This window comes from Oncorhynchus clarkii, chromosome 20 (genome assembly GCF_045791955.1).
Source record: "Oncorhynchus clarkii lewisi isolate Uvic-CL-2024 chromosome 20, UVic_Ocla_1.0, whole genome shotgun sequence".
NCBI classification, from domain to species: Eukaryota; Metazoa; Chordata; class Actinopteri; order Salmoniformes; family Salmonidae; genus Oncorhynchus; species Oncorhynchus clarkii.
This window is the reverse complement of record NC_092166.1, coordinates 27,158,148-27,171,355: the sequence shown is the minus strand read 5'-3', so window position 1 is coordinate 27,171,355 and position 13,208 is coordinate 27,158,148. Positions and strand designations below refer to the sequence as shown.

Sequence of the window (13,208 nt, the reverse complement as noted above, 5' to 3'; positions counted from 1 at the left end):
TTCTATCATCTCTCCCTTCTGATAAATCATTCTCTCTCCTGATTCTGCCTTTTCGACCCAACTCTCCTCACTTTCTGCATCATTTGACTCCTCACACTGTCCCCTTTCCTCCTAGCTGACTCGGCCCTCCCCTCCTGCTCCGTGGCTGAGTGATTCATTAAAAGCTTACAGAACAGGGCTGCAAGCAGCTGAGCGAAAATGGAGGAAAGCTAAACTTCTGGAGGACTTATCATCCTTTCACTCCCTCCTCTCTACCTTCTCTTTCTCGGTATCTGCTGCTAAAGCCACTTTATATTACTCTAAATTTCAATCTTCTGCCTCTAATCCTAGGAAATGCTTTCCTACCTTCTCCCTCCTACCTCTCTGCGGACTACTTTGTCAACCACTATGAAAAGAAGGTTGACGACATCCTCTACTCATTCACTCAGCCTAATGAGTCCACTGGTCCCACTCACACAGAACTACCCTACGCCTTGACCTCCCCCACCCCCCCCAGATCAAGTCCTGCGACTAGTGAGGTCTGGCAGCCCGACAATCTACCTGCTCGACCTCATCCCCTCCTCCCTTCTCCTTCATCCCTGACCACTGGCTGTGTCCCCTCTGACTTCAAAATGGCCCGAGATGGACCCCTCCACTAGAAACCAAGACTCGACTCATCTGACGTCAAACTATAGACCTGTGTCCCTTTATTTTCTTGAGTGTACTGTCTCTGATCAACTCTCTCGTTATCTCTCTCAGAACGAACCAAGACAGGTCACTCAACCTAGACTGCTTTTCTCTGTCACTGAGGCTCTCTGCACTGCCAAAGCTGACTCTCTCTCCTCTGTTCTCATCCTCCTAGATCTATCCGCTGCCTTCAACACCATGAGCCATCAGACCCTCCTCTGGGAGTCTCAGGCTCTGCACACTTTTGGATTGCATCGTACCTGGCAGGCCGCTTCTACCAGTTGACATGGAGAGGATCTGTGTCTGCACCACGTACTCTCACTACTGGTGTCCCCTAGGGCTCGGTTCTAGGCCATCTCCTCTTCTGTCTATACACCAAGTCACTCAGCGCCGTCATCTCCTATCATTGCTATGCGGATGACACTCAACTACTCCCCCCCCTCCCCCTTTCTGACACCCAGGTGGTGACACACATCCCTGCATGCCTGGCAGATATCTCAGCTTGGATGTCGGCCTACTACCTCAAGCTCAACTTCGACAAGATTGAGCTGCTCTTCTTCCCGGGGTATGCCTGTCCACTCAAAGACCTCTCCATCACGGTTGATAACTCCAGTGTTGCCTGCCTAGAGTGAAAAGAACCTTGGCATGACAATGCAAACGTCAAAGCAGTGACTCGCTCCTGCAGGTTCATGCGCTACAATATCTGTAAAGTACGACCCTACCTCACACAGGAAGCGGCGCAGGTCCTAATCCAGGCACTTTTTCCACTCAATATTTTGAATGTAAGGTCCAATCGTCAAGGCGCTTTGAAATATAGGTGGGGGCAATGTACCAGTGGGGTAGTCTAATTAGCATATTTGGTGGCATGATCCAAAAATGTGTATTTGTACCAACTGTCAGTGGAAGTAGTTGATGGCTATGTTGTCAAAGGTTGAGCACCTCTTAACACGGTCAGTTCTGCAATCTTTGTAAGGGCATATGAGCTGCACTGTTAAGAGGTTACTGTGAATTTAGTAGTACCTTAATGGAAGTTAGTTGCTGTGAATTTTGCTTGACCTAATTGGCAACCAGCTGTAAAATTCAGTCATGTAAGAGCCAGTAACCGCAAGCAACTCACTGGCAGTAGCTCACTGTACCTCCATTGAACTTTTCTGATAGCTTATAACAACTACTAAGCTTTCTTTGTGGTGAGCACACTTGGGCTCCAGCCTCACCTGGCCTCAACCTCTTGGTTGGCAACTAACTGATCTTTCTGTCAGGTCAGTGTATGTGACAGACATCAGCCACAGTCAGTTATTGTGAATTTTACAATAACTAAAGCTGACAGTAAATGATTGAAAATTGAACATGAACTTCCCGATGACCAACTACCTTTAAAGTAACTGGAAAATCCACAGTAACATCTTAACAGTGCAGCACTTGATTGTAGAATTTGGAGTGGAAAAATGAGATGCTCAACATAACAATGAAACCACTTAAACTAGTACATCACTTCCACTAATGGTTGGCACATATACAACATATTTTAAACCATGTGCCCAAATATGCTAATGAGCCCACGCCAGCACATTGCCCCCAATGGCCTTCACAGGAAGGCCAAAAAACATATCACGGACATCAACCACCCGAGCCACGGCCTGTTCACCCCGCTGTCATTCAGCAGGCGAGGTCAGTATAGGTCCATCAAAGCAGGGACCGAGAGACTGAAAGAAGCGTTTTATCAGACTGTTAAATAGCCATCACTAGTCGGCTTCCACCCGGTTACTCAACCCTGCACATTAGAGGCTGCTGCCTTCATATAAACTCAGCAAAAAAAGAAACGTCCCTTTTTCAGGACCCTGTCTTTCAAAGATAATTCGTAAAAATTAAACACTGTTTCCCATGCTTGTTCAATGAACCATAAACAATTCATGAACATGCGCCTGTGGAACAGTCATGAAGACACTAACAGCTTACAGACGGTAGCCAATTAAGGTCACAGTTATGAAAACAGGACACCAAGAGGCCTTTCTACTGACTCTGATAAACCCCAAAAGAAAGATGCCCAGGGTCCCTACTCATCTGCGTGAACGTGCCTTAGGCATGCTGCAAGGAGGCATGAGGACTGCAGATGTAGCCAGGGAAATAAATTGCAATGTCTGTACTGTGAGATGCCTAAGACAGTGCTGCAGGGAGACTGGACGGACAGCTGATCATCATCACAGTGGCAGACCACGTGTAACAACACCTGCACAGGATCGGTACATCCGAACATCACACCTGCGGGACAGGTACAGGATGGCAACAACTGCCCGAGTTACACCAGGAACGCACAATCCCTCCATCAGTGCTCAGACTTTCTGCAATAGGCTGAGAGAGGCTGGACTGAGGGCTTGTAGGCCTGTTGTATGGCAGATCCTCACCAGACATCACCGGCAACAACATTGCCTATGGGCACAAACCCACTGGTCGCTGGACCAGACAGGACTGGCAAAAAGTGCTCTTCACTGACGAGTCGTGGTTTTGTCTCACCAGGGGTGATGGTTGGATTCGTGTTTATCATCGAAGGAATGAGCGTTACACCGAGGCCTGTACTCTGGAGCGGGATCAATGTGGAGTTGGAGGGTCTGTCATGGTCTGTGTGTCACAGCATCATTGGACTGAGCTTGTTGTCATTGCAGGCAATATCAACGCTGTGAGTTACAGGGAAGACATCCTCCTTCCTGCAGGCTCATCCTGACATGACCCTCCAGCATGACAATGCCACCAGCCATACTGCTCGTTCTGTGCGAGATTTCCTGCAAGACAGGAATGTCAGTGTTCTGCCATGGCCAGTGAAGAGCCCTGATCTCAGTCCCATTGAGCACGTCTGGGACCTGTTGGATCAGAGGGTGAGGGCTAGGCCCACTCCCCCCAGAAATGTCCGGGAACTTGCAGGTGTCTTGGTGGAAGAGGGGGTAACATCTCACAGCAAGAACAGGCAAATCTGGTGCAGTCCATGAGGAGGAGATGCACTGCAGTACTTAATGCAGCTGGTGGCCACACCAGATACTGACTGTTACTTTGGATTTTGATCCCCCCCCCCCCCCCCCCTTTGTTCAGGGACACGTTATTCCATTTCTGTTCGTCACATGTCTGTGGAACTTGTTCACTTTGTCTCAGTTGTTGAATCTTGTTATGTTCATACAAATATTTACACATGTTAAGTTTGCAGAAGATAAACGCAGTTGACAGTGAGAGTACGTTTCTTTTTTTTGCTGAGTTTAAATAGACTTGGAATCACTGGCCACTTTAATAATGGAACATTAGTCATTACACCTGAAACTAGTCACTTTAATGTTTACATACTGCTTTACTCATCTTATATGTATATTCTGTGTTCTATTCTACTGTATTTTAGTCAATGCCACTTCCGACATTGCTTGATCTAAAATTAACATATTTCTTAACTCCATTCTTTTACTTTTAGATTAGTGTGTATTGTTGTGTATTGTTAGATACTCTTGCTCTATTGGAGCTAGGAACACAAGCATTTTGCTACACCTGCCATAGCATCTGCTAAATATGGTCATGTGACCAATAATTTGATTTGACCTACATTTCAAAGTTCAGTGAAAGTAAGATAAAAAACAAGTCATTTTTACAACATGAGACCTTAATTTAACTGTCAAAATACTGTATTTATACTGCAACTCAGTAGCTAGTAACTTACTGTGAAATTACAGGTCATTTTTAACAGCGTGTGTAATATGCTCATCTGAAGTATCCTATAAGTATAACTGTAGAACCTGTCATTGGTTCTTCCTGGAATTAGAGGGTTCTTCAAGAGAGGGTTCTAAATGGGACTCAAAGGGTTCCTTTACAGCAGGGTTCCCCAACTGCTGGTCCGGGAGCCGGATTTGGCCTGTGGGTGATTTTATTTGGCCCCTCCAAAAAAATGTTTTACTTTTTTGGATGGTTGGACATAAGAGACACCAGCAAATCAGCTCCAACTGCTTTACATTTTGGAACGCTTTTCCAAAGTATTCCCACACATAATGGAGATATACAGTATGAGATCATATACAAATGTAAGCAAGGTTTGAAATGATTATGTTGTAGTCAAATATTATATCTGTTTCTTGCTGTCAATTTGCAGTCTACAAATAATTTGTAAGTATGTTCTGGATCACAGACCATCCGCTCCAAAAATAATTGTCCCACGGCTGAATCTAGTTGATGATCTCTGGCCTACAGGGACAAATTACAGAATGTCTATCAGTTCTAATCTTTAAACAATCTTTATGATACCCACAGAACCAGTGGCGGAGCAGGAAATTCAGGTTGTGGAAACCAAGAGGTTGAGTTCAAATCCCAAGCGAGGTTGACTCCCAAGTCATAAGATTTTGCTGGTCTCCAAAACTACGCCCATAATTATTGTATTTCCCAGCATGCTCTATTTCAGTTAGATTTTTTGAATTGTTCATTTCAATATCTGTGTTTTTGCATGTACAGTTGAAGTCGGAGTTTACATACACTTAGGTTGGAGTCATTAAAACTTGTTTTTCAACCACCCCACAAATTTCTTGCTAACAAACTATAGTTTTGGCAAGTCGGTCAGGACATCTACTTTGTGCATTACACAAGTAATTTACAGACAGATTATTTCACTTATATTGTATCACAATTCCAGTGGGTCAGAAGACTGTGCCTTTAAACAGCTTGGAAAATTCCAGAAAATGATGTCATGGCTTTAGAAGCTTCTGATAGGCTAATTGACATAATTTGAGTCAATTGTAGGTGTACCTGTGGATGTATTTCAAGGCCTACCTTCAAACTCAGTGCCTCTTTTCTTGACATCATGGGAAAATGAAAAGAAATCAGACAAGACCTCAGAAAATAAATGGTAGAACTTCACAAGTCTGGTTCATCCTTGGGAGAAATTTCCAAATGCTGAAGGTACCACATTCATCTGTACAAACAATAGTATGCAAATGTAAACACCATGGGACCAAGCAGCCATCATACCGCTCAGGTAGAGATGCGTTCTGTCTCCTAGAGATGAACGTACTTTGGAGCGAAAAATGCAAATCAATCCCAGAACAACAGCCAAGGACCTTGTGAAGATGCTGGAGGAAACTGGTACAAAAGTATCTATATCCACAGTAAAACGAGTCCAATATCAACATAACCTGAAAATGCCCTCAGCAAGGAAGAAGCCTTGATGTGGTCCTTGATGTGAAAGAAATGTGTTTTCTGTTAAAATGCCTGAAAAAATAATGGTTAATAAACAACTCTAAAGGGGCCCCATAAAATTAGTTTCCTGACTTCTATCTTCCCTGGTTTCGTTTTTTAAATTCAATATTACAATTATTAATAGACAAACAACGGGAATTGATGTTCTGAGTCCATGTCAATGCTTAAATCACATCAGGAGACAATTCTTGAGGTTTGGGGGGGAAAATAAATGTTTAAGATGTTTGAGTGTAATTTCCCATGAATTGTACATCCAAAAAGAGAGGAAGTGTGGTTTCTGCTGTTTGGCCTACTGCTGCAGCGCGTCATTGGCACGGTTTGCTAAACAATCCCCACTCAATTTATACAAATAAATAGTCATGATGTGGTGTGGTCAGGTAAGCCTACTTTGCCGAAGGTTTTTGGGGGGAAAGACGTTTAACTACCCAAAAGACGGTTAACATTAGCAACACTAACTGTTTACATACAGAGTAGACAAACGCGCACACCAAACAGACAGAAGGGAAATATTGCTGGAATTTAATGGGCAGATATTATGTTACATTTGGCCATTTAAATAGAATAGTGGCTAACCAGGGGGGGGGGGGATAATGTCAATGTGACTTTAATTGGATCGTAGCCGGAAGCTTTTCTGTTTATCACAGTTTGCGATGGAACACATGAAAACCTTTATGTATATTGAGCAAAAATGTAAACTCAACGTGTCAAATGTTGGTCTCATGTTTCATGAGCTGAAATCAAAGATCCCAGAAATGTTCCATACACACAAAAAGCGTATTTCTCTCATTTTGTACACAAATTTGTTTACATCCTTGTTAGTGAGCATTTCTCCTTTGCCCCTTATGCCGGGGACAAAAAAAGGTTTTGTCAAACAACACAATGTCTCAATTTCTGAAGGAGCGTTTAATTGGCATGCTGACTGCAGGAATGTCACCAGAACATTCGCTGGAGAATTTAATGTTAATTTCTCTACCATAAGCCGCATTCAATGTCTTTATAGAGAATTTGGCATTATGTCCAAAACTGAGGAGTATTTCTATCTGTAGTATAGCCCTTTTGTGGTGAGAAACTCATTCTGATTGGCTCACCCATGGCTGTGCCCCTGACAAGTCATGTGAACTCTATTTTATTTTTTACTAGGCAAGTCAGTCAAGAACAAATTCTTATTTTCAACGACGGCCTGAACTGCCTGTTCAGGGGCAGAACGACAGATTTGTACCTTGTCAGCGCAGGGATTTGAACTTGCAACCTTTCGGTTTCTAGTCCAATGCTCTAACCACTAGGCTACCCTGCCGCCCCAACAGATCAGGGCCTAATTTATTTATTTCAAGTGACTGATTTCCTTATATGAACTCTAACTCAGTAAAATCTTTGAAATTGTTGCATGTTGCGTTCACATTTTTGTCCTGTATACTTTAAAAACCGATTGGTGAGTTACTCATACAGTAGGTTAGCTGTGAGCTACTCTAGACCCCCGAGTTAGACCATGCTGGTAAGACCAGCTTGACCAGCTAGACCATTCTGGTCAGGCCAGCTTGACTAGCGTCCGACCTGCACTGACCAGCATAGACCAGCTTGAAATTTATGCTGATCTATGCTGAAGTAACTTTGATATATAGTACTGGACATGACATTGGTTTATACTGTATGTGGACAGATGTAGTTTGACTGCTAGAACGGACAGACAATACATTTTAAAGGAACTACCTGGTGAAATGTAGTCCAGATTTAAAAAATACTTAATTAACCTTTCATTAACTTTCGTTTTCAACAGAAGGTGAAACATTATCGATCTGAACTGAACAGCATTTTAGTCCTGTACTACTGTACTACATGTTCAATATGCTGTGTGTATTGTAGAAAGTGTTGGGTATGTTTTTCATTGAGTTGTCACTCAGTCACGGTTGTTCAGATCCGATGGGTTCCCTTACAGTCTCCCTGATGTTTGGCCTCAGCTCTGACACTGTCTTGTCAACAGCCTGTGGCAGCAACACACACACACACACACACACACACACACACACAACCCCCCCCCCCCACCCCCCACCCCATCCCCTTCTAGTCTTCACATCTCCAACAGATGTGCCACTAGCAGCATTCGTACATCCGTGTCAGTTCATAATCATCTCTCCTCTCCTGCTCTCCCCTTCTCCTACCCTACCCTTGCCCTGCAGACTTTATTAGGTCTGGAGACGGGTCTAACTTCCTGATGCCTGTGTATTTATCCAGCGCTGCTTGGCTATTCATCTGGTACACTGTACAGAAATGCACAATGCACACTCTGGTGAGGTGCTGAAAAACGGAAGATAAACAACCATGGCTCTTTATCCGAGACGTTGGTTAATAAATCCACAAGCAAGGCGAAATGAGTGTATGAGATTTTTTTGTTGCATTGTTGTCCGTCAGTTTTCAGATTATGTAAGAGCTTTATGTGGATCCATATGTGAACCTTCACAGTAGTGTCACACTATTGTCTCAGGGGGCCGTTCAGCCACCCAGCCCTCTTCTACTCTCCTCCTTTGTGAGATGTAACCTTAGTCAAGTGTCCCACGTCCCAAATGGCTCTCTATTTAGAGAATTCCTTTTGAAGTAGTGCACTAAATAGGAAATAGCGTGCCATTTGAAACACATGCTCGGTTAATCCTCTTGATAGACGAGCCGACCGCTCTACTTCATCAACGAAGAGAAGAGACCGAGAAGAGGCGCCGTAGGGAGAGTTAGTGTTTGTGTGCCGTAATCTGAGATGAAGACATAGTCATCTGTGAACGTATGAAGTGTATCTACAGTACAAGTATGTATCCTAGTGTGTATCCTAATCCCTGCTCTCACCGCTTGTTTGTTGACAGATATTCCCAGGATTGATTCTCTCGGATATAAAACCTGCCAAGAAGATGAAGTTTAAGACCGTGTGCTACCTGCTGGTGCAGCTCATGCACTGTAGGAAGATGTTCAAGGCCGAGATACCTTTCTCAAACGCCATGAACTGTGAGGACGGCGACAAGGTAAGATCTTTGAGCGTGTGCATGCTTGTTTGTGTGTGTTGTGTAAGGGAATGTAGAGACAAAGAGAGAAGGTCTGTGTGTATACTTTTGAGTACATGTGTGTGTACATACATGTGTGTGTGAGCATGCATGTGCGTGTACTTGTCTGCGTGCAACGTGTGCTTCCCAACCAACCAGACTTTGTTGACCTTCATCCGTTTACTTTCAATTCCTTTGTTAATATGGCTGATTGTCAGTGTGTTATCTTGACCCGCTGTCCCTGTAAAGATATCCTGAAGTCTGGCTTCAGTTCAAATCTGGCTCAGGATATTTAAATCCAGATACTCAGGTCTGTGTGGGTGTGTGTGTGGGAAAGGAGATGTAATGCAGCGGATAAGAGCCAAAAGAAATCTCACCCTTTCAGATAAAACCATAAAACTTAGTACAATCATTCTGTAAAGGGCATAAGAACTTCTGTGGTTACATTTATATAATATGTCATAGAGCTCTGATGCTTTGTGAGAAGCCTGGATGGAAGCATGTAAACATAGCTTTCAAAAGAGAGGGGATTGGAGTGAAGTTAAAATATACTCGACACAGACTGAGATATTCAGATTCAGGCCACACACACACACACACACACACACACACTCTCCAGGCTGTCGGAAATGACAATGAACTCCGAGAGAGAGGGAGAGTGGGAGATGGGAGATGGGAGACGAGGAAGGAGTGAAAGGATGAGTGCACTCGGAGCAGTCGTGGGTGTATGATGTGATGAGTGTCCTATGCTCCTCGGACCATCTCCAAACAATTGGGTCACATGCAGAGTGGGAGATGGAAAGACTAAAGAGAGAGACTAGAGGGAAAGCGAGAGGGCGACGGGAGAGGAAGGGGGTGAGAGACAGGCTTACAACACAGCCACAGAAACACTAATTAGTGTAATCAATGCACACACGCCTCCAAAGCAACCAAGAGAAAGTGAGGGGTGATGAGGATGAAGTCAGTGGGGTGTGTGTTTGTTAACCTTCCTCAACCGTCCTCATTCGCTCTGCCCCCCCCAATCCCCATTATGATGGCACTCTTTTCATTTTCAGCCGCTCCTCGCTTACCCACTGTCTCTCACGCTGTGACACTGATGGGCCTCAGTCTGTACAGCTCACTGGCTTTCTTCCTTCATCCAGGAAGACTCAATCAGGCTACATCCCAAATTACACACTGTGTCCTATATAGTACACTGCAGGCCAAAAGTAGAACACCACGAAGAGAACCATTTGGGACACGTCCTCATTCTCTCTGGTGTCAAATCACTGCTTTTGCTCTGCTGCTCCACATAGCCCACTGTACAGTAACGACGCTTCCAAAGGACTATCAAGAAAAGGGGGTTCAGTTGGGGTCAGAGAATGAATGTTAACCGTAGAGTAAATCATTTATGTTTTGTTTGTTGTGTGAAGATGAGCATTTAATGTGTTGATGCCCCTTTTCAATTCATGTGAAGTCAAGTCAACCACAAGGATTGACTTTGTTTGATTTCCCTTGGTCACATTTAAAGATTTGAGTACTATTAGAACACACCTCTCCTTACTCCATGGTGAATTTTGGGGTTTGTAGTTAAGTGTAAACTTTCTCTCACCCACAATGATACCCAAACAGTAAACAGCAGAGGCCCAGCAGAGGTCCTCCGTGAACCATTGTTTTGAACAGCTGGTATAAAACCCTCTGAACTAGTCAAGTCAGGATTCCGTTTCCCACAATTCTGTGCCACAGCGGAGGGCCCTGCGGACGGCTCCAGAGAAGCTGCGGAACCGGACGTCGATGTCGGCTAACGTGACCCAGGCCAGTCCCGGAACACGGGTCAACCGCTACATTGGTCGCCTAATCGAGGCGAGGCAGACAGAGTCAGACACAGCTGACCTCAACTTCCTCACACTCATGTATAAGTGCTCTGAGCGCGAGCAGAGGGTGAGTAACTGTACTACACTTACAGCATACATGCACAAACATACGCACGCAAAAGTCGCAGCGCAAGGAATGCAATGACTTTTGAATCCAACCTTTTGATAGACGTAGCACCCAGAAGATGCTTTAATCATTATTTTATCTGAGACATCCCTCTCTCTGGTTTCTCTGCCAGTACCACCAGCTCCATGATGAGTACTTCACCAGCGCCGTGGTCCTCTCTCTAATTCTAGCTGCCTTGTTCGGCCTTGTCTACCTTCTCATCCTACCACAGTATGTACTAGATTATTATAGGATATCTGAGAGCAACACATTCTGTACCTCTATCTCTTTCTCTGTGCCTCTCTCTTTATCTCGCTCTCTCTCTCTCTCGCTCGTTTTAGTATATGATATCTGACAGTGACACGATGTCTTTCTAGCTCTCTCTCTCTCTCTCTCTCTCTCTCTCTCTCTCTCTCTCTCTCTTTTCTTTTGGTCTGCTGCCTCTTGAGTTGACTTCCACAGGCTCTCTCCACTAACTCACTACCTCTTCTTCTCGTCCTGCTGTCTTTCCCCTCCTCTCTCCTGCTGCCGTCACCAGGGGAACAGTGGTCCTGGTCCTACTGGTCTTCTGCATCTGTTTCCTAGTAGTTTGTATCATGTACCTGCATGTCACAAAATTCCAGGTAAAAGCCTGCTGGATGCCTTAGGTTCAATTGATTTAACATGTCGTTCCTTTAGTTATTCACTCACTTTTCAGAGGGGTTGATTATGCTGTCAGTGGTTTTCCATGGGTAGGTCAAACTCTTGGCCCAAGCTACAAGTCCCTTTTGATCATTGAGTTCATTTAGCAAATATTACGTTTTTCTGCTTACATCTGCAAATATCGGTAGTTGATAATAATATTATGTAGGAAATTGATGTCAGTGGCCTTCAGAAAACTTTTCAAAGTTCACTTTTCAAACTTTTTGTCTTCAAACTCAATACTAAGTCTATTAATTTCAGCTTTTGTTGAGGTTGACAGATTGACTTTTTCCAACTTCCCTAACGCCCTCAGCTAATATTACATAAATTAAGTTATAATTCTTTTCAAATTCAAATTCTGTGTGGTAAGCTTTTTCTACTCTCCCTCCCATTTCATCCTTAATCTGTTTCTCTTTGTGTCTATTCTCTCTCTCTCTCTCTCTCTCTCTCTCTCTCTCTCTCTCTCAGTGTTTTCCAGGCTGCCTCACCATTCAGATCCGTACTGTTCTGTGTGTTCTCATAGTGCTCTTAATCTATGCTGTTGCCCAGGCCTGTGTGGTAAGTAGGGTTAACAACAAGGCACTAAAACAACAATATTCAGGATATTCATTGCAATACACTTGAAATCATAAATGTAAATGTCATGCAAATCAAATATGCAAAAAACCAACCTTTGAGTTACTGCTCAAGTTTTTTTTCTCCACCGTTCTCTCCTTTGTTTCTCTGCCAGGTGGGCTGCATGCCATGGCTGTGGGGCAGTGCCCACCACTCTAACAGTTCCATTGTCATCATTGACACGAGCGACGGTGCCAACCGCACCATGATGGAGCTGCCGTGCGACGGTGTCCGCTACGCCTTCCTGTCGTGCATTGTGGGCACGCTGACACTGGCGCTCTTCCTGCGCGTCTCCTGGATGCCAAAGATGGCCCTGTTGCTCCTGCTGGGGGTGCTGTATGTCACTGTGCTGGAGCTCAGTGGATTCAGACACACCGCCGGGTGAGGGAGAATACACACACATTATGTACATAATCAAGCACACACACCAGTGAAGGCTGCTTAGGGGAGGATGGCTCTTAATAATGACTCTAATGGGATAAATGGAATGGTATCAAACACATGTTTGAATCCATGCCATTCAATCCATTCCAGCCATTATTATGAGCCGTCCTCCCCTCAGCAGCCTCCACTGACACAAACACAGGAGGGCGAGAGGGAAAAAACCGAACGGACAAATGCACCCACCATCCTCCCACTGTCAGTCCTGAAGCTATAGCCCTCAGATTTACTATGCTCCCCCTGCCACTCACGCATCCAAGGCCATGATTGATTTTACATGACAGTAGTGTCAGCTACGGTTTCCTCTTGGTTTGATTTGGAGTGGGAACAAACAAACAACAGTCACAGGGATATTTCCATTTTGTGGGGACGTGTGTAGGAGGAGAGGAGTCTTTGTTTGTCCTCGACCTGCGCACTCTCTCATGGGAACTGTTTGAAGAGGAGACACACAGTACATGTTCATTAACTCTGAACCAAAAGGCTGAGCTGACAATGTATGCTTTTGCTTGGGTACTGAGTAGGAGTAACTCAGTACCCAGGACCTAGTGCAGCTCAGAGCACAGGCCCATTGTATAGATACAAACAGATCACTTAGTGCAGGAATCATCAACT

The 13,208-nt window shown here is 44.4% G+C and overlaps 1 protein-coding gene across 1 annotated transcript in view; it reads left to right on the top strand.

Annotated features, from left to right (window-relative positions):
* The window catches only part of LOC139376145 (adenylate cyclase type 1-like), a 67,001-nt gene that overhangs the window by 42,662 nt on the left and 11,131 nt on the right, over positions 1 to 13,208 (top strand). The window contains exons 8-13 of the mRNA XM_071118387.1: positions 8,727 to 8,882; positions 10,626 to 10,820; positions 10,993 to 11,090; positions 11,398 to 11,482; positions 12,009 to 12,098; positions 12,271 to 12,536. Coding sequence (XP_070974488.1) covers positions 8,727 to 8,882; positions 10,626 to 10,820; positions 10,993 to 11,090; positions 11,398 to 11,482; positions 12,009 to 12,098; positions 12,271 to 12,536 — 890 coding nt within the window. The remainder of the gene's footprint in view (positions 1 to 8,726; positions 8,883 to 10,625; positions 10,821 to 10,992; positions 11,091 to 11,397; positions 11,483 to 12,008; positions 12,099 to 12,270; positions 12,537 to 13,208) is intronic.